At 43.4% G+C, this 22192-nt stretch overlaps 1 protein-coding gene across 4 annotated transcripts in view; it reads right to left on the bottom strand.

Annotated features, from left to right (window-relative positions):
- Nucleotides 1–1599: 1599 nt before the first annotated feature.
- Nucleotides 1600–22192, bottom strand: part of PDE1B (phosphodiesterase 1B) — a 167281-nt gene continuing 146688 nt past the window's right edge. For all 4 annotated transcript variants that reach the window (XM_042452565.1, XM_042452567.1, XM_042452568.1 and 1 more), the window contains 11 exons: nucleotides 21929–22045; nucleotides 19282–19422; nucleotides 15731–15831; nucleotides 14668–14793; nucleotides 12541–12642; nucleotides 11465–11585; nucleotides 10238–10319; nucleotides 9926–10043; nucleotides 6761–6897; nucleotides 6098–6216; nucleotides 1600–4947 (listed from right to left, as the gene is read on the bottom strand). In XM_042452565.1, coding sequence (XP_042308499.1) covers nucleotides 6119–6216; nucleotides 6761–6897; nucleotides 9926–10043; nucleotides 10238–10319; nucleotides 11465–11585; nucleotides 12541–12642; nucleotides 14668–14793; nucleotides 15731–15831; nucleotides 19282–19422; nucleotides 21929–22045 — 1143 coding nt within the window. In that variant the 3' untranslated portion in view covers nucleotides 1600–4947; nucleotides 6098–6118. The remainder of the gene's footprint in view (nucleotides 4948–6097; nucleotides 6217–6760; nucleotides 6898–9925; nucleotides 10044–10237; nucleotides 10320–11464; nucleotides 11586–12540; nucleotides 12643–14667; nucleotides 14794–15730; nucleotides 15832–19281; nucleotides 19423–21928; nucleotides 22046–22192) is intronic.

Raw genomic sequence — 22192 nt, 5'->3', positions numbered from 1 at the left:
TTATAAGATAAATCACAAAAGCCACACATTTCTGCGAGAAACTAATCCAGCTTGAGACCCCATTATTGGAAATGTGTCAAAAGCATGCATTAAGACACCTCGACATTGTAGACATGTGCAGATAGTCCTCCTGCATGATGTCATATGTTGTCACAAGGTTCTCTGTAAGATCCCATCTAAGCCATTCTAAGGCTTCAGTCCTATGTGTACTGACCTGTGAGACCCAGTGAAGAAAGAATTCATTCCAACAAACCACATGGAGGATTAGGCTGTAAAATCTGTAACATTTTCTGTAACCTGTTCAGACACAACCATCATCCCAGTTCACCCTTGACCCCAGGGAAATGTAGGTTGTCAAGGTGGTTAGAAATCTATCTTGTCTAAAGATTTTGTTAAAGAAGAACAAGCAGATATGCTGTCTGGCAACATCTGGGAGGTGTGCAAACAAAGTAAAAATAAAAGGGAAGGGGAATGCTAAATAGACACTATGGAATCCCAATGCTGATGCCAGTTGCAGTTTGGGTATTAAGTGACACAAAGTCACTAATGTCAGCCCTCTGTATCCACAGATTATGCATAACAAATTCAGCCAACCATGGTTCAAAAATGCACCCCAAAAAGCAAACCTTGATTTTGCTGTTTTGTGTAAAGAATGCCACTGTATGGGACTTGAGCATCCACAGATTTTGGTATCCATGAAGGGGTGTAACCCCAGTGGATACTTAGGACCCACGTATCTGACTTCTTAGCACTACTCCAAACATGCACGGATCATACAGATACAACAGTAAAGCAATGCTTATATCTGTTCATATAGTACCCTGGTCTACAACTACCTTAAGTGTAGTACAGAAAGTTCAACATTATTCTGTTTTCTTTATGACTAGTAGGTGTGTTCATACATCACCACATGGTGGCAAGACACTTGAGGAAGAAATAGTCATGTGGAAAATAGTCTCTGCACAGAAATACTGACACTGCTCCTGAGATCAATAAAAGAGACAGACATATACCATTTCATGTATGCCCCAGATGGAAAATGGGGAAGTAGGCTGGCATTCTGAATTGATCAACATGCTCAACAGGAAAGTTCAAGGAGCAAACTGAGTCTCCCTTCTATAATGGTCTGAGCCTTCTCATGTGAATTGCAAGCATCTGTAAATAAATCCTACATGCTATCCTTGGTTCTGTTTCCCTACATACACATGAATAAGCTGAAACTGAATGGCTCAGCCTCCTCTCCCACCTCATCTCAAATCTTGCTAACTGCTGTCGCTTACAAGCAGGAATCCCAGGGGAATTTGATTTCTGAACTGATGTGTCAGGATGTCAACATGTGTCAGGATGCTGCACTTTGCTAGTTTCTCAGGCCCCCAAACATAATAAAATTAGTGTTTCAAAATATATGAAAAGATATTCAAAATTATGCATTTTAATGTGATGTTCTTCAGCCCACCCTGTGGTGTTTTGGTGTTGTTTTTAATTTGGAAATCAGGAAAAAATACTTAAGAACAAACATGCTGAAACTGCAAGAACCAGAAACGGGTATCTTCGTAGGGTACTTTTTTTGTACATGAAGTAGCACTCAAGTCATTTATCTCTTTTTCCCCTCGTTTTTATTTAATTTTTATTGTTGCTGTTCATTGTTTTCCTTTTATTTGTTACATTTCTTTTACATGCGTATAATTTGGAAGTCTGCATTGGACTATGGATCTGTTTATAATAAGAATTTTTGAATTCAAGAAACAGAACAGAACAAAAAAAAGGAGTTACTTACTGCATGGTAGAAAAATTATGTCCGAGGCACAAATACAGAGTTCCACGGACCAAATGTGTTGACAGCGGAGGTGGGGTATTTACAATGCCATGGGGCCCCAGTGTGAAAGGACAAGGAGTCTGGAGCTGACAATAGTAAAGTTATGTCCTGTTTGGACATGGAGGGAATGGCAGAGCCAGGGTGAAGATAACTCCACCCCGTGATGGTCCTTGTTCAACCATGTCACTCTCGGGGGAAGTATTCAAAGCACTGGACAGGACATCAAAGCTGAAGAATATATATGGGACATATTCCTAGCCATGTCTCCATTCCAACTAGGAATTCTGTGGGGAACAGTGGGGGGCGGGGGCGGGTTAAAAGGCAGAGAGAAACTCAGGCCTGAATCATACAGTCATCATGTGACGTAACAGATTTCAGGCAATGGCAGACACTCACTCTAATGAAATGGTGCAGCCATCTTGTTTTATCACAAGCTCCAGAACATTTCACTCTTCTTTCCAAACTTCTGCCAGCTCGAACTGGTCCCTCCTCTCTAGAGACATCAACTTGCCTCTCAATTAAAGCCTCTCTCACATTGCCTGCAGAGCTCAGCAATACCTCCAGCTGCCACATTCCTAAATGCAAGAATGCCCTTCACCCACCTGCTTGATGCTGTGGCCTCTGTCGTCTGAAGAACCATGCAAAGTTCAAAAGTTGAAACCAACTGGTTCAATAGAATAAGCCATTTCACCTTGTTTGCAGTGCTCGCTTCGGCAGCATATATACTAAAACTAGAACCTTGCCTCCACTCTTCAGTAAAACACACCTAACCCTACCTGGGATGGTCCAAATACCCAGTTATGCTTGCAGCAAAAGTACCTGGGACAGCCCACTTAGCACCAGACTATTTCAGATTGCAAGTGTGTGTACAAGGGAAGGAATCACATATGCAAATATTCCCTAAAATTTTTTTTTTAAATCCCTGTGTAATAGGAAAAGAAAATGCTAGGAAGAAGGGTTGTATGTGACACCCCAGATTCTCTATCCTAGTAACATTCATTCATGTAGCTCCCGCATGAAAAATGGCATAGCTCTCTTGGGACTCTACCATACACTCTCGATAAATGTGTAGCACAGCCTGAGATAAGTTTCTCAGAAGCATACCTTGTCATAAGTGCCATGTCAGATGTGTTTATTGAGAATGGATTTGGATGGATCCAGATGCAGTTTGTCAAGGGCTGAAGCATCATGTGCCCTGTGTCCAACTGGCCTTTCATGCTACATTTGCCACTTTTGTTACTTTGCTTTTTAGCCGCTTCTTAGCAGCTACTGCTCCTCCTTATGCCACAGACTTAGCTGCTGCATTTCCTTATGCTATGTGTAAGGCCTATACATACACATGACTGAAAGCAGAAGAGTGTGTCAGACAATCAAGAGAGGAAGACCTCTCCAGGCTGAGAACTGGTCAGGGTGACCTGCAAAAACATGCTGCTCAAACTTGTGTGAGAACCCACAGGGGAAGTGCCATGTCCATTTTTATTGATGCCTCTCACTCACAAGCTACAATCTAATGTGATCTCAGGTCTTGCTCTGTTACACCAAAGTCATAATTTTGTTTTCAGAGAAGTCGTGCTGGAGTATACTCTATACTTTAAAGTATACTTTAAAGCCAATCCTTTGACCTTTGAAGATATACCTTCATATTTTAGATATGTGGGTGCAGTCTGTAGCTAATGAGAATGATAGTCTCCACCTGGTTAGTTCCTTTATTACTTAACTGAGCTTTAACATTTAAAAAGAACAACACTGATTTCAGCTCGTGTTAAACCCTGGGCTGCCAGCCCTGCTCTCACTTCTGATGGGATGTCCTCCTCATAATTGCCCTTGCACCACTGAAAGCAGAATGTGCAAGTAGGTTATCTTTCCATGCCTCCATCCCTTTTGCATACAGGAAGATGTACATATGCACGCATCAGCCACAGAGAAAACACTCCCTAAGTAAGGATTGTCCAAGCTCACATATAGTGTCTGGATCTGCACTGAGATCTCAGGTATATACAAATAAGAGATTTCCCCATAAAGGAAGGGCATCCTGTGAGGCTTCTGATCCCCAGAAGCCAGCATCTGTAGAATGATCAGTTTGCACCAAGGTCTATTCAGCATCCATATTTGACATCCCTCCTGACTGGCAGAAAACAGGGATGGGAGGAACCTATGGTAGGGAAGAAGGAAGCTCAACTGAGCTCCAACTCCTGACCCACAACGGAAGATCAGTCAAATAGGGCCATGCTTGCCAGGAATGGGCAACAGTTAATGGCAGCAATCACCAGACAAATTTTTAAAATATAAATTTACCATAGGTTACTGTATTAACTATTACTTGGAGGCCTGAAATTGGACATATAGATTTGAACCAATTTGATTTAATGCTGTAGCAGAGGAGAGAAGGCTGCCTAATCTGGTTTTACAAGATGGGACAGCTGTGTAAAGGAGACAAGTTACTTACCCAAAAGGCTTTGGCAAATGTGCTGTAGGAAAACTACAGGTACAGCTTTATAGGAGGGGGGGATAAGGGGATGAATTCCCAGTACATGGTTGATTTAGTCCATTTCTAAGGCCAGCTGAGATCCATGTTGATCATGCAAGGACAAGATTCTCCCTGTCAGCCACTGCTTCCCAACATATGCACAACTGTCAAGCTCAACCACCCATAGGCTCTTTTCTCATGCAAAATGCAGTTACAGCCCCTCTTGCTTCTAAAAAACACCTCGGCAGTTGTTTTGCTGATTTGGCAGTGAGAAGCCTTACCCAATGTTTGTTTGGTGCTGCTGGGGGAGGGGGAATGGTGTGTGTTTGTGTGTTTGTATGTATGTGTATGGCAAACCCCAGAGGCTGTGGAGGCCATTGGCCCACTAGTGCTTAGTGATTGGGGTGCAATGGAGAATATACACACGGGGTCTCTCTCTTCTCTGCAGCTCAGGGATGGGACAGGCAGTGGGTGCTGTGTGTGATGTCAACATCGTTTGCATTTATCATTATTAATAGTAGTAGTATTATTACTAGTAGTATTGATGGTTGCATTCACGTCACACCCTCCTCAAGCCAGGGTGGCCAGGTGTGGCTCCCTCTCCCTGTGCGGATGGTGCTGAATCGATGGTATCGAAGACTTTGGAGTAAATTTTGATGGGCACCTGTCGATTAAAGTGGAAACAGAATCAGAGGTAGACTCAGGCCTGTTGACTACATTGTGTGTATATGTAAAACGGTAGATGTGGGGTACGAGAGCAAGATTGTTAAGGAAACTATTTAAATCCTGCATCAAGGACAAACCATGGCAGTATAGCTGGGGAACAGAAGGGAGCAGGTTTCCCAAGACTAAAACAAAAATGGGCTTCACTCCGCATCTTTGCAGCTTCCATTTCCTCTAGACTTTTACCTATGCATTGGGTTTCAGTCAGAAGTTCCGAATGACACCATGGTGCCAGGACACCATATCCTCCTTCCCCCTCCTTAACCTAGAGCATGTCATGGTATCCTTTTGCTGCATTTGACCCACATTCACCTTGCAATGAGATAGTGTCCACCACATCATAGGGCAGCCTAGGACAATACAAGCCCAATGGCACATACATAGTTCTGTCCATTGGATGGAGGGGATAGGGAGTGGAGAACTCTTTGTCCAAATGCCCCTTTCGCTGTTGACACTGTACTCCCTACTCTACTTGCTCTTCATACTTTTTCTGACATGGGGGAAATTATTTATTTAAAGTATTTCTGAATGGAAATGGAATGTTTCTCTTGCTAAATTTCTGCTATTAAAAGGTACGATAAAGATGGCAGCCGTCTGGGCCAGGCACAGGCCACCCTGTTTCTGTATGGCAGCTTCCAATGGCTGCTGGAAACTGTTCATTGGTGTAGTTTGCAGCTGTTCCCATGCTGCTTTGCTCCCTGAAGTGAAGACTAAATGATGCACCTCCAGCATCCTATTCCTGTAAGGATTTGCACTTTGGGGGAAAATATGTTGCTACACTATTCAGATAGTACTTCTGACTTGTCTTTTCCCACTTCATGCACAGTTAGCCAGCCCTGTTTATGAACAGAACTACAGTGAGGCCTAGCTCTACCTCAGGTAGTAAACCTGCACTTAGCATGCACCACTTAAAGTCACAGAAAAGGAGAGGTATGGAAAAAGATACTGTGGCAAGTCACAAACAAGGCAAAGCCTGACTGGAGTCATGTGCAGGGGTGTTTCTTGGGCCACTTCCTTCTCCCTGGCCTTCAAGTCTGATCTGGTGATTTCCCCTGGCAAGCAAGTCACTACTGCTACTGGAAAACACTCACCTTGCTCCCACACAGGCAGCACTATTCCACATTGCCATTCTGATTGTGCTGGTTTTCAGGTGTGCTGGCTTCTTCCTCACATGGTGAGAGCTCATCAATGGAGGTCTGGTTAGTAATCCCTAAGGAGAGAACGTAGGAGTTAAAAGCAGACCAGTTTGGGGAGAGACTTCCAAGTTCAAATGACCTGTGGAAAGTGAAGGTGACATCTGAGGTAGCTTATAAAGGAGCATGGGCCTTGAAAAGGAAGGAAAACACCTTTGTGAAGAAAAGGGAGGAGAGGATTCAGATGGTGAGGCAGGATCTGCTCTGTGGCAGCTCCTCACTTCAGTAAACTGCCTTGAGGATTCCACAATGGCCATTAGGCAAGATTAAAATGTAACTGCAGTGGTGGTGGTGGTGGTGGTGATCAAGAAAGGGACAAGTGATAAATGTGCCATTATTCTGGTGGGTCTGCTGCTGTAAAGACAGCAAAAGGGATCCAGCAAAGAGGAAGCTTGGTGCTAATTACACATTATGGAAATATCCATTCAGTTGCCCCTCCGCCCCATCCCTTTTCCTAAATGCTTTGGAAAAGGGTACTTCTGAGCTTGGGTGAAAGAATTTCCCTAAGATGATTATATCACAAACATACACACAAGTATCTTCCCAGTAGTCAAACCCTACCACTGGCAGCTCGCTCCTTCCACTTTTGCTTGTTCTCTTGGATATACTTTGTCCAGGTGGAACGGAAGCTGTTGATGTCAGCGTTGATATCTCCCAGCTCGGCATGCTCATCTACCGATGGCTGACGCCAATGGGAACTGTGAGTGGTGGGACACAGAGTCAAAACTTCTTTTAAATCTCCAGAATAGCCACTGAGAGCAATCAAAGGTACTGAATGGCACACACGGCTCCCTTTGCTACCTTGTTTTTGGCTTTATGAGGGATTATTACACACACAAACCAACATGCTACAGTGGTCTGAATGTTGTGCTGGGATTCCAGGATAACAGGGTTCAAATCCCCACTTGGCCATAGAAACTACATGGAAACCTTGGACAAGTCCCATTCTCTCATTCTCAGAGAAAAGCAATGGCAAATCCCCTTTAAATAAAACTTGCCAAGAAAACCCCATGACAGTATCACCTTAGGGTCATCATGTAAGAAACAACTTAAAGGCACAAAACAGCAAATTGCACACAGAGATTTCTGTCCTGTGATCACATGGCAATTGACACTTTAAGACAGGGCTAGAGGATTAATAAATTTTCATGCAAATTTTCTTAAACCAAAAGTCCCACAATCCCTTACCATTGGCTATGCTAGCAAAAGCAGGTGTAAGGTGTGGCAATATCTGGAGGACTGCACAACATCTGGAAGACTGTAAATTGCTTGCTTTTACTTGCTTTCTCTGGGCCAGAGAGACATTTCTGACAGCAGAGGTGGCCAACTGTGGTATGTTGAGGGGATGGTTTTCTGTCCATGCATCCCTTCAGGGGCCACACAGATTTCCAAAATTGCCCCTGAATGAAAACATGTCCACTTCCACATTAGATAAAAGACAAGGGTCTCTCTCTGTAGCACTGCAAGGGGTCCTGCAACCTATTTTAAAATGGCCATTCCTAGAGGAGACTGACAAGACTGAGTGCTGCAAAAAATGGCTTTAGTGGCTCTCACAGGTAGCCCCAGGCAAAGCTCTGTTACTTTGCAGGCAAAAATCCCCAGAACTAGCGTTCAGTTCAGCAGAAAGATCTCTCTCTACATTTCTTCTCACTTTATAAATTAATATTGGTCAGACCCAGGCTTAAACATTTTTAAACTGGAAGCACTGTCTGTTAGGAAGCACAGTGGGACTTGAAATCAACGGGGCACATAAGTCACAATTACTTTTAAATAATGGAAGAGCCCTCTCTCCTCTTTTTTTTTTATTTGCTATTTTGCATTGTATCTTTGAAGTTCTTTTGAAAGTCCTCTTTGCTAGCAGAGCATGATAAGGTGCCACTGGATTGTTTTGTTTTGTTTTGTTTTAAATACAATCGCAGTATCAAATCAAACAAAGAAATATCTCATGTAATCCAGTGGATTTGTCCAGCCTAGATAGTAAGAGTTGTGGAAAGAGGAAGGAAAATAATACAAGGTTGTTCTTTAGCAAACAGTTCTTCCCTTGGGGATTTCCAAGCAAGGGGGACAGAGAATAGCCTCCATACTGAGCCATGCCAAGCTACAATTTCCAGCTACAAAGAGAAGCATTTATGTGAAGCTTGCTTTTGCTGATGCTTGTGTTGCGGCACTTGTCCCCTGGGAGTTTTGGGACACAAAAGCTCTGTCAGACCTGGCACCTTGAAAGGTTCCATTTGATCTTGCAGGCTGATGTAGAAACCCTTTGGTCCTCACGTCCATCCATGACAAGCAGGCAATCTGTGCAGTCAGAAAAGGCCCAAAGTTCCTTGGGAGAGAGGGAGCTGATGGACTCAAAGGCAGTTGCAACAATCTCTTTTTCTTCCCAAAGGGACACATCACTTACCTGCTACCAATGGCATTCATTAGGAGTATATGGGTTCTTTATTTTGTTCTTGAGTCTCGCTTAGCTTGCCAGGGACAGCTGTGCTACTGGGCAGAATTGGCTGCCTCAAGCAACAGGCATTTACTGTTGTGAGGTGCCACAATAACTAGGGTGGTTTTAGCTACATGACAGTCTGACTTACTGGTCAGGGTGAAGGCTATTGGCTTCTCTGTTTCAGGCAGCAAAAACTCCTAGGGCTTTCGTGGCTGGTCTGGTTTGGTCTCACAAGGGACACTTACAAGGAACACTGTTGTTTTTCCAATGTAATCTAACCCCTGGCATAATCTACCTTCAGAAATGAAGAGCAGCCATTAGAAGAGATGCTCACTGAGGTGATGATCCAACCTGCTTTCTGCCCTGGCTGATCCAGGGCATGCTATCCCAGAGAAGAGCAAGTGTTCATGGTTAGGGGTCTATACTGATGACCTTGACCTATACTGATGACCACTGCACACAAAACAGAAAATAATGAGATATTTTTGGGCCTGAACCAACAGGCCAAAATAAAGCTGCTTCAGGTCTCTTTTTCAGGCCATGACAAAGCCAAACTTCAGCCCTAAGGACTGGAGTGCAGCTTTGGCGCAACTTCTGGCCTCTTAGGACGCATGTATCATTTAAAGAGCATACTTCCAAAGAGACACAAAGCAGCTTTATTTTGGCCTGTCTGTTTGGGACCTTTGTTTCCAAATACCCTGGGATATGGGGCCATTTTAGGGCCCTTTTATAACCAAGAGAAACCTTTTTACAACAGGATCACTTCCAGATCATGTTTTGAAAAAGGCCCTCCTGGGTCTAAAATGGAAGGAGAGTGTAAAAAATGTCTCCCACATTCCCAGAGGATATTTGAGGGCATCTGATTAAAAAAAAAAAACCTAAATGGGGCAGGGGACAAGAACCACCCTGGGGGCTGCATGTGGCCCACAATCTGCACTTTCCCCACCCATGCATTAGCTTATGGTAAAATTATGAGAATTCATTATCACAACAAACAGTGCTGAAGAGGCTGTTCTTCCTTACTGTTTGGAATCAGTTCTCACTATAGCTCCTTGGTAATTATCCTCTCCAGTGATTATTAGTTTCTCCTGTGTTAGTGGACCAACGAATCTATTGCAGCCTTTTATTTCAATGTTTAAGGAGTTGTTCCAAAGGCCCAACCCTACCCTATCCCCCTAACAAGTTCAGCTCTTTTAGAATAGGTGCCTGTCATGGCCTCACACAGCCCCCCACTAACATGAGAGTCACCAGCCATCCTTTCTTCCCACTTCCCTGTCCCCCTCTGTGCAGACCTGCTCTGCTGACTGGAGGATTTGTTCTTGGAGCCTTCCTCTACCAGGGGAATGACCATCTTCTCAGCCACATCTGTCAGGACTTGAAAAGTGGGCTCCACAATAAAGTCAATGAAGCCTGTGGAAGGGAAAGAGCATTAGCAACAAAAGCCAGGGACTTCATCTCTCCAAGAAGTGCCACTGAGAGAGATTAGTGTAAAATATGAGTAGGACAAGAGAGAAGTACTAGAAGACTTGCCCTTATTATACCTCAGCAGAGAAGAAACATGCAGTCAAACCATGGAATGTAGGTCTGCATTTTGTGTCACTCACCAATCTGTGACTGGGCCACCAGTGTGGATGTGCGATCACACAGTGGGGAGAACGGCAATCCCAGCTCAGCCTCCTTGTCTCCCTGTAGGAACCAAGGGCAACATTAGGAAATAAGCTCTGGGAATGGGTCAACTGATGCGAGGCAGACTTTGGGTGGAATCCTGTTAAAAGACTTGACAGTTAACACAAGTGGGAGCACTTTCTGGGAAGATCCGCAAGGATAATACCTGAATCAGGCAGTAGAATTCAAAGACATGGCCATGTTAGTCTGGAATATCAGTATGCAAATATATCTTGTAGAACCTTGAGATTAACTGAAAGAAAGAAGTTGTAGCATAAATTTTCATAGACTTTGGTCTACTTCCTCAGATGCATGGAGTGTGATGTTGTACAGCAGGTGAGACAAGGCTTTGCTGCCTGTTGTATGATCAGTGATGAAACAGCTTATCTGGGCTGAAGTCTGGGATACTAGGAAAGGTTATGGCTACAATCCTGCTGCTGGGCAGATTACAACTACCCAAGGTAAGAGGAGTGAGTTTTGTGAAATCCTAAGAATTTCCATTCTCTAAGGATGGGAAAAAGTTCTGGTTTTATTGACAGTCTATTTCTTCGTAGTCTTTAGGGTGTGTGTGTGTGTGTGTGTGTGTGTGTGTGTGTATTATAATTTGAATCCACTGGGGAAGGGATAAAAACCAAGGACAATTTCTGCTAGACTGAATCATAAAGACCTGCAGTCTGACTTACCTTTTGTCCCTGTCTTTATCCCCTGAATAATAGTCCTTCCAGCTATCTCTCTACAACCTCAAGGTGTCTTCCCACAATCTGATACCCTCAAGATCTATCTGACTGGAATTCCCACCATCCCAAATACAGCTGGAGTGGTTATGGGAACTGTAGTCCAACATACCTGGAGGAAAATCAGTTTGGGAAGGGACACTTCTCAGAAAGTATTTGCAACTCCCAGTTTCAAAATGTGTGTGCATTATACTGAGACAAGAAGGCAAGCAGCATGCATTTGTCAGAGATTTCCCTTTCAAATTTAGCACAGTGGTGGAGAGTAGGACTGGGGAGAAACCTTTCCTGTAGTAGGGATTATGGAAATGAAGAGTGAGAAATGACAGGCAGGAACCCTCCTTATAGGCAATGCCATGTGTGTCTATTTTAAATTGAAGCATAAAATACTCTCAGAAGAAGCAGATTGAGAATCATGAAGGTAAAGAGATGTACCTGGCGAAAAAACTCTTCCATGAGGGCTTTGGTCCATCGGGAATGAACTGTCCATTGTTTGGTGGGGTGGCTGATATCAGCTGCATGCAGCAACAGGGAAAGCGCCTTTGATTTGTCAATTCTGGAAGAAGAGCATCATGGAAAGAGCAAGTATAAGTTCAGAGGTTTCTGCTGACACAACATGTCCTGGCAATATGGATGAACAACCCTCTGGCGGTTTACTATGCCCACTCTCAATACAGCCACTTCTTGATACAGTATATAGCCACAACTCAGGTCACTAGAGTAAGTGGTCCCAGCCCTGCTGGTGAAGAGGTAACTCAGCACCACACTGATCCCACAGTTCTCATAATTCCCAGTGCTGTTTTTGAGCAACTACAATTTTTTTAAAAAAAAAAATTGTTTGCCATCCTAGTGAAGCACGTCCTCTCGGGTTGACGCTCAACACTGGAAGTCCATGATGGTTTCACTCTCCACCAGTCTCTAGGCCAACCTCTTGCGGCGGCTTCTCTCACTTTTTCTGTATTGGTTCTTTCCGCATTTTCTTGGAAATACATTGAAAAGATACTGTCCATCCTGCTGGTGTCATTCCACAAAACCTAAACTTTCTAATAAGGCTCTGAGATGATATGTAAAAGTTCCTTTAGTACCATTGGATACCATTCATCTGGCCCTAAATACTTGAATTAATTTAGAGTAGCTAGGTAGCATCATCTATTCAACTTTCAGCAAGATGACACTGTTTTCCTTTTGGAAGATGACTGAAACAAAGTAGGTACTGAACAATTCCTGCATCTCTCTGTCCACTGTTAGCAATTCAACAAGTTTGTTCTTGCAAACTATCTCTCTTTTGAGGGGAAAAGAACTGTATACTCTTCACAACCCTTCTTAAGTCCCCTTAAGTAGCTTGCCACTTCAGGTATAGTAGCAGATGTTATCCCATCACTAGTGTGAAAGTTAAATTCAACAGCCTCTCCAGCTGTCAGCTCCTATATGGGGCCTGGGGATGAGACACTATCTTGTCCTTCACCTCAGGCAGCTCTTAGACTGGTTCTATTCCACCATCTATTACTCACCTCTCAAGCTGCTGTAAAGATGTTTTCATAGTCTTGACTTGCTGGAAATGACAGGACATGTCGGTGGCCAGAACCATTTCAATTACAAGTGACCGGAGCTCCCTGTAAAACAGGAAAAAGGGGAGATGTTCATACTCACTTGCATACTCTTCTTGCCTGTATCAGCTTCTGCCTCAACACTATCTCTGCACATTCTTTGTGAATATATTGAGAAGGGCAGTACATTTTATAAAGAAGGAAAGAATGTTTACCACCAAGGGCTAGATTTGACTCTCAATAGAACATCTTCCAACCCCCAAGGGATACACTGTCTCTGAAAATGATGCACACATATCAAAAACCCTTGAGCAGCCGGTAATATCATTTACCATGTTGTGCTTCCTAAACTGCCTCTAATAATGTCTACTATCTTTTACCTCGCTTCCTCGAAGGCTTTCGAATGATTCAAATAGTGTTAGAGTCACATAAGATGCCTTAGTTTAACTTGATGTGTTCCCAATGATCACTAATCTTTCTGTTGACTCTTGCCACTGGGAGAAGCCTTTGTAACTTCAGCTTTCACAGCAAGACCTCAGCAGCTGGAATATGTTTAACAGAGGAAGTCTTCAAGTTCTAGACCACTTTTCTCTTTTGTCAGTTCTGCAGATGAATGAATTCAACAGGGTGATCATCACTGCAGCTCTCAGGTTCTGAGTATCTCAGCCTGAAAAAAATCTGAAGTTCAAAATCTTGCTTCCACTTTATCTCAAGGCTCAACAAAAAAATATAATGGAGCAGTTCCAGAAAGGTGTCTCTTAGTGTGATCAGGCAAACAGCATGGTGTAGCTATTCCATCTCCCAATCCTTAATGGCATTTTTAAAATTTAGTTATTTTTATTGATGGTAGGCTGAAAGATATAGTAGGAAAACAATGGAATGTTAAAAATGGAAGTCATCATTGTCTGGACCTCCATGAACAAGAAAGGATGACTGCAGAATAAAGGGCTCATTCAAAAGCCCCCATTATCACATATTCTCCATATCAACACTGATCTGAAAAATAGCCACAAAACTTCTAGGTACCATATTTTAGCATTTGCAAGATAGTCCCTACAAGTTCCAATACAATGCCAACCATAATGGGTTTATATCCAATGTTCAGAAGTGGAACAGGTGTGCTAGTGAGTCTCTTCTGCTCCTGTGCTTTGGGACAGTTCCTGTTGATGTCTCTTTGTGAAACATTAAGTGCAAAACAGTGCAATACAGATACCAGCCATGGTTTCTTAGAATATGTCATTCAAATAATTGACCCTAAATCTGGGGAGGGGGGGGGGCATTTCCTGTTTAGAAAATAAGTTTTCCAAGTTCTACACAGATGAGAAGAAAGGCAATAGTAATTGTAAGTACATTTCTATAACACTTGTCAGTGGACTTAAGCATTCCAAGAAAAGGCATACCTTTTCTTGCTCTGTTTTTAATACCCTTGGAAGCACTACTTTTAAGAATACAGGCTCTGAATTGGAAGGAAGTTGCTGGATGTCGGAGTGTAAATATAATTAATTAATTAAGGCTTGACACTCAAAGTCACTTACAAAGTTAGCCAAGGGGAACCTATTGATCTCCATGTGTTGACACCAGCTCTCAATGGTGATAGGAGCTGTAATCCAATAAAACTGGAATGTCACCAGTTCTCCATACTGGAGATTGAACTCCATGAAACATCAGACTTTCTTCCAAGCAATTCAATACAAATAAGTTTGCATAGCAAGACCCTCGTTTGTGTTGCTAACAGAGGGCCTGAACAGAGAGCTAAAATAAAGCTGCTTTGGGTCATTTTGGAGGTATGCTGTTTAAATGACACACACATCTTAAGAGGCCAGAAGCTGTGGCAAAGCTGCCCTCCAGCCACATCCCATCTGGCCTCATTTAAACAGCATACTTTCAAAGTGACCCGAAGCAACTTTATTTTGGCCTGTCTTTTCAGGCCCAGAGTTCACAAGTATGTTCTCTGGGTTTCCTCTAAGGTCTTAAGACTATCCAGGCAACCCCACCTCCCCATCCCAAAGGAAAGTCTTCCTCAGCTAGACTGAGCCCTATTCTTCCTTTATGATAGGGATCAGGAGACAGGGGCCAAGGATAAGGCCTCACGAAAATTCATCCTTGGTCAGGTTGACGAGGACGTTCATCTCATCGTCTTGCATCATGCGGAAGACGGCACTGATATGGTGGTTCTCAAGCACTGAACGGTCGTTGTACAAAATGGCCGTGTCTGACCTAGGAGAGAGGGAAGGAAGTAGCAGAGCTTAGAGGCAGGCTTAGCCACATGGATGCCAAGGGCATGTCCACAGTCTAGCTTTGGTGTCCTGGTAAACTCTTTGATTGCTGCCCACACTCTACCCAGACAAACAGCAGAGCTCATACATACAATTATGTTGGCCTAGGCATAATGAAAGGAATGGGCCAGTAGCAGACCCAAGTGGACCTACTTGGCTGGGCTTTATACGTGCCTCACACTGATGGTGTGTATTCCATGACTCTTACAATTTCTTTAACCTCCACAGTGAAATTGTCATGAAGAAATATCTAAGGCAGCAGTCCCCAATGTTGTCACTGAACCATGTTTTTGGACTATAGGTTCCATCATCTCCTACTACTAACTACACTAAGTTAAGTTAGTATAAGAATGATGAGGTTTTGTAGTTTGAAAATATCAAGGTAGGTAAGATGTGGAAGAAAAAGTACACCTTAAGTTCATGAAGAGAAAAATCAAGCTTTGGGACACAGGAAGCTGCCTTACCCAGGTCCAAATATTTGTCCATATAATTAATTTCTGTGTATTTTAACTGACAGTAGATGTTCACAGTCTTAGGAAGAGTTCTGTTGCAGTTCCTTTTACTTTCAACTGTAAGTGGCAGAGATTTAACCTGGGACCTTCTGCATGCAGCATGTGCGCTGCCACCAAGTTCTAGCCCTTCCATAATGCAAGGGCAAAGCCTGCCCTTCCTGTTGATGTTGGACTGTAACTTACAATGGCCCTAGTAGGCATAAGCAATTGAGAAAGAGGCTGAGAAGTGCAATCCAACAACATCTGGATGACCACACTAGACGCATTCCTGCTCTATAAATAAACATGTGTTGTCTCCACAGGGACTCATGCAAACCTAGTTATTCACAGTGCATCACAGTCTCTTCATAAACCATTAATACTCACTTGGTTTGAATGTGGAAGCTGTTGGTGGTACCTGTGTGCTCATAGTCATGAATTGCAGCTGCAAAAATCATGGCCAGGACCTCAATCTCTGTCAGGCAGTGCTGTGAAGGGAGATAGGGACAGGAAATGGTGTCAAGCAGCACATGGGGAACACCTGGGAGGTGCCAAGGTACAACTCCTTTGCCTAGCAGCATGAATGCAGATTTGCCAGAGTGAAAACTGGAGAGGGCTAATGGTAATGTAAAAGAGAGAATTTTGACAGGTGGTGTATATCATGTAACAAGCAACACATGCCGAAATTTCCTTCTCTACATAAGAAGTAAAAGTACAAGATCCCTCTCAAGTTTTCACTCTGACAATCCTAAATGCAATAGAGTGGGAAACTGCATATGGTTCTATAGTCATTAGAATGCATTCTCACTGGATTCACATCTTGATATATGCTGCTTGTACTACGAATCACTAAAGGCCTGACTCAGAAATTACATTCACAGATCCTGTCAGGGCCAGCCCTGTTAGGTGGAATGAGGTTGCAGCATCAGATAGCAGGCTGGGGAGTTGTGAAAGATCAATATTTAATCTGATATTATTGTGGGGTTTGTGGGTTTTTTTAACCATTACAAATGAGGAGTGGTGCTTGTGGGATTCTCTATTTCATGTGCCAAAACAATGTAGTTGGCTTTGGGCACTCTGCACTTTTACTTGGGGGTGAATGGGAGGACACTGTTTTCTGCTCTGTTTTGGTAACAGAATGTCCTGGGCTGCCCATGGAAGCAGTCATTGTATGGGTCAAAGGCCTTCATCTCCTTTACTTCGAAAGGATTAGAGAAAAATGCAATACAGTATGGCTGGAGAAATAGCCATCTACCGCTTTATTCTTCCTGTATATGAGTGCCCTTCTTCATGTCTTTGCCCTATCAAGTGCACATGTTCTCCTGTACCATTGCACAAAACCACTTCTTCCTTCGGGATCAATGCTACTAACATAAATAGCTGTTTTGTGGCACCTTAAACATGTTACAGATTTACCATAGTGTACACTTTGTGAACAACAAAGCCCTTCATCACACAAATATAGAGTCCTTCCTGCCTCTGATAAAGTGAGCTCTGACTTCCCAAAATTTAATGTCATGGTAAGTAAAACTTTTTATACAGAGTCTGCAACTCCCCTGTTGCAACAGTTCCACTGGGTACCAATCCTCTTGCAGGCATAATTCAAAATGCTAGTTATGGCTCAAAAAAATTGCAATACAGTTTGAAAGCCCCACACTGGCTATTTGAAACAGAGTAGTCTCCCAAAAGGACCTAAATAGCCTAAAGGCACCAGATCCCAACTGATCTTGGAAGCAAAGCAGGATCAGCCCATCAATAAATATCAGGTGCTCTAAGCTACATTTCAGAGGAAGGAACTGGCAAAACCACTTCTGAGTATTCACTCTGAATATTTCTTATCTAAGAAAACCCTATGAAATTCATGAGGTCACTATAAGTCAACAGATGACTTAAAGGCATGTACACACACAGGTTTCCAAATGAAGCTTTCCATTCTGCTACCATCAGAAACACCCTTGGGGAAAATACAAAGAAGAGCCTTTCTGGGCCACTGCTCCTAATCAATTGGTGAAACTCCCTTTCAAGTGATGCCAAGGCAAATGCCTTCTGCCTCTCCAGAAGAGGGGGGAGGGAAGGGATTGTCCTATTCAATCAACAGAGGTTTTTACTACTGCAAAACAAACAGAAATTTGCTGCAAAATAAGCAGAAATTCTCCCCCCAAAAAACCCACAAGCACTCACATATAAGAAGATTTACTGTTGAATGTCTGACTGAAACAGCTGTAAAATGTACAGACCCTCTGTCAGAACTAAAAATTGGTAACTAAAAAGGGAGGGAAATGTTGAGGCAAGAAGGAACATAATGATATTTTGACTACGGCAATTTCTTTTCCAAATCCTGTTATGCAAAATCAAGAGAGGCCACTAGAGGTCACTGTATTGTTCATGTTGACAATTCGTAGGGCCCCATTCTCACTGGGCATATAAAGCAACATATTTCGCTGCAATTCTGACTCGGATCTTTTTTCCGAGTCGTATTCGAATCTGGTCCCTTGTTCCCATTACGAAAGAGTGCAAATGGACTCGGGGTTTTTTGACCCATGTTCTCATTCCCATTGAAATTTTCGCCATTGTAATTTGAAGCGGACTTTTTTGCTCCCCATTCCCATTGCCCTTCCGGAACCTCTTTTTTTTAAGCAGCTGTCAATCAAATGCCTAGGCACTTGATGTCACAGTGATGTCAGTTGCTTTGATACATTTTGGCGCGGGCTATTTTTTGTTCCCTGTTTCCATTTGCATCTTTCAAACCTGTTTTTTTGTTTTGTTTTGTTTTGTTTTGAAGCAGTCAATCAATCGCTTAGGCGCTTTTCCCCTCTGGGAAAGGGAGAAGAAGCCTCTATCCCCCCAAGTCCCTTTGCCTCCTCCATTGCTCCCTGGGCTGTCTGGGGGGCGATCGAGCAGGCATGTAAAAAAAAGAAAAACTAATAGTTAAAAAATGGTGTTCAATGGCTCTCCTCACATGTCAATCGATGAATGTGGAACAGGGGGGAGGTTGCAGGGGGGCGTAATGTGTTTACCGTATTTGGAGGTCAATGTAGCAATTTGCTATGTTTGGCCACCCAACAGAGCGCCTAGGCGATCGAAAGCTTAATTTATTAGAAAATAAATTTGTCTACACATGCGATCGCTTTACCCTGCTTCCCAATCCACCAGGAAAAAGGCTATACGAATGGGGGGAAATGGCGCCAGTAATGCAGGAAAGAGAACAAGCAGGTGACACCCCCAGGCCAGCCCCTTGAGCACTGCTCCTCCCATCCCCAACTTCCCGAATCAGACACCCTTGTTGTTCCCATTCATTTGCCCCGAATCGGACTCGGGAGGTGCAGGAAAAACCTCCAAAAAAGTACAGTCAAATTAAACCGGATTATCCACCACTGATTCCGGTTTTCCCAGGAAAAATCGATTACATGGGGATCAGATCCGAATTCCAATGGGAACGAAATTGGCGTAATGAGGATGGAATGCGCACTCAAATGGGAATGATGCTCCCATTATCTGAGACTTGATCCTCATTATAAGCCAATGGGAATGGGACCATAGATGGTTATTCTTCTTTCCAAGAGGGTTTTTAACCCACCCACCCCCAACAGTTCAATAAATGAGGATTTAGATCCAAACATAATGGCTAGAATCCTGTTAGGACCAACTAGTGTAGGCCCATTGACTCAAATATTGTGTGGTAAATCAAGACTAATAATAAGATTTACAGGAATGTATCCAGAGATCTAGGATAGCACCATGTGGATTGCCACAACCTACTTGAAAAACATAAGTTCAAGGCGTTCCAGATTAATGATCTAGATTTGTTGTGGCTTCTCAGGCTCCTTAGAGCTCGAATAGCAAAATTACTTTCTCAGCATACAAGAAAACTACTTCTTAGTTAGAGAGTTGGCTGATTAGACCCACAGTGAAGTGACCAGTCCGCACTGTGACCTTACCACCATCCCAGTACGGAGCAGAAAGCAGTGTACAGTCTGGGTGACATCAGCAGCATGGATCTGGTTGTGGTAAGGGTTCTTGTATTTCCCATAGCCAGCCTCTAGTGCATCCAGGAAGGTCATGAGGTATGCTGTGGGGATCTGTGAGAAGACAATGTGGAATCAGGGAAGATCTGGACAAGAGTCAGGAATATATGAAGGCTTCTAATACTGTTTCAGACCTCTGGCCCAGATAATTCAATACTGTCCAGACAGACTTATAGTGCATTTCCAAGGACACAGAGAGATATGTTTCCCACCTCTAACTGAAGATACCAGGGGGTGCAAGCGGGCAACAGAGGGCCCAGCCAAACCTGGCTCCAATTAACTAAAGAGCCAGATGAGCATCCATGCTCTGGTGTATTGTCCTCTGCTTTCAAATAGCAGTCTCCTATTTTCCAGTGTCATGCAGCTTTATGCTTCTCCCAAACATAGTGGCCAACCAGCTTCAGTTTAGAATTGGAAATTCCTAGGGCAGTCTTGTTTCTCATTTATGATGCATGTGATGCTTCTGCTAACACTATCATCCCACTCCCTCTATCTAGAGGATTTTTTAAAAGATGTGCTAGATGAAAACATCAATGATAAGCGACACCCCAGAGATGTGCCTGAAATGAAAAGCAACCCTTATGTATGTATGTAGTGAGGCCATGACTTTGTATAAAGGCTTTGTATTGTGAGGGCATGATAAGGGGGGGGGAGGGAATCCCTTTCATTTTTAAAAAATACTACGATAAGGGATAGCTTGTTTATTTTAAAGGGTGTTCTTTAAAAAAAGTATGACATTAAATAATATCTAAGGCAGAGATGAGAAATTAAAAATGTGTGGGAGAGAAGGAAATCTCTCCACCTCTAGGTCTCCAAAGGTTGCATCCATGCTTCAAAATCTCAACCCTTTCCAGATTCTTTTCATAAGACTTCCCAAAGGAAACCTGGGGATTTAGGCAACTTAGGAGTTCTGCAGCAATTTACAAGAAAGCAACTCTATTGTTTACTGCAACAAGCTAACATGGTTACCCCACGAGATCAGTGGTTCCTAACCTGTGCTCTGAGGAGCCCTTAGGGCTCCACATGCACTTCCCAGGTTCTCCAAGGCCACTCCAGAAAAATTAATGAAATAAAAATTGAACAAAATTAAAGAATAAGAATACATTCTTATATATATTCCTAAACACCATTAACCTGTAAGACATTGGGGAGGCCTCTAGGGTCTCCACCATAGAAACAGGGTCTCCGTGAGTCAAAGTTTGGGAACTCCTACACTAGATGTTTGTAGCTGAGACTTAAAAGGCAGTGGAGGGGGAGACAACTGCTGGCCCTTTGAAGGCCCTCTGAAAGTAGGAAAGGAAAGGAGAAGGGGGTGGTGGTGGTGGAGGAGGAGGAGGAGAAAAAGAGAAAGAACAAGATGTAAGAAAAAGAGGGGAAAGGGAGGGAAGGAGGGAGATGGTGGGCCTGCCTGGCTCACCTTTGGCTCTGACTCTAATAATACTACCACACAAACACTGCTGACCTGCAACCCTTGAGAGATGAGACCTTGAAAAACCCTTCAGATGAAGCAAAATGTCCTGTTCTCAAGTATCAAGTGTTTGCAGTTTCAGTGTTGCTGTACCTCAATGGTACTGTCTCACTCCCCAAAATGATGCTAGGCCAACTCAGCACTCAGGCATGCAATAATTACACATACACATACATGCATAAACACATTGGCTGAGTGCAGTATAAGAGATCTACATGCAGAACTATGGCTTTCTTGTCACCACCCCTAGAGCTTGCCATGGCTCTGTGATAAACCTACACCTCTACCATAGCCATTATTTTACTGGTGAAGAATGAAAGAAAGACTGAGAAGCAGTGCCTGGCTATGTCTTCATAGCCAGATGTAGTCCAAGGACATTTTCCACCAACATCCACCAGGGTCTTCCAGAGGTCTCAGTGGATGATGTCACTGCCAAACACTCCTCCAATACCCACACTGTGCACCAGTAATGAAATGGTGTGGAGGGACTTCAGTGACACTACAGTGTGTCCTGGGGTGGGGATCACTAGCTGCAGGATATGAAAGAGAAAATCAACCTCTGGAACAGGGGTAGGCAACCTTTTTGAGCCGGGGGCCGGGTTGCTGTCCCTCAGACAACTGGGGGGGCCGAAGCAAAAATAAATAAATAATTAAATAATTTTTTAAAAAATTAAATACATAAATAAACCGGGACAAACGTTGGACAAAAATTTCAAATGGAGCACAGGCTTTTTAAAAAATGGAGGACACGCAAAAAATTTGCTGATTTTTTAAAAAATGTTAATATAAATGCATGTTTCGGAGGCTTCTATAGACAATCACCCCCCTTGCCCGCCGCTTGCCCCCCTTGCCAGCCTCCTCCTGATAGGCCAAAGGCCCCACGCCCTCACGCGAGAGGCCAAAGGCTCCGGCGGCAATCGGCGGCAGGACTGGGCGGGGGCCGGTCCCAAGGCGTTGCCGGGCCGCATCCGGCCCGCGGGCCGCAGGTTGCCTACCCCTGCTCTGGAACAACCCCCAAAAAGACATATGCAGGTGTAATGTGGATGTATGGCTACGTATGCCATTAACAGGATCTCAGCTGCTGTTTCTTACCTTGAAACGGCTATTGAGATTATGGCGGGTCAGCAATTCAAAGACAATTGTGCGCAAGGCATGGTCATCACTCACTTTATTCAGCGCAAAGACATCAAAAAACCAGAGGTCAAGAGTCTATCCAAGAAAAGAAAACAAACAGAGGTTCATATTTAACCATCACAGTTAAGCAAAGAAAGGAGTATTTGTCCACTATAACCAGAAATGGCCCCCACATTTCCAAATATGAAAGTGGACTTCATAGAAATAAGGAAGTCAGTTTCA

This window comes from Sceloporus undulatus, chromosome 2 (genome assembly GCF_019175285.1).
Source record: "Sceloporus undulatus isolate JIND9_A2432 ecotype Alabama chromosome 2, SceUnd_v1.1, whole genome shotgun sequence".
Classification (NCBI taxonomy): Eukaryota; Metazoa; Chordata; class Lepidosauria; order Squamata; family Phrynosomatidae; genus Sceloporus; species Sceloporus undulatus.
This window is presented reverse-complemented; position numbering and strand designations above follow the sequence as displayed.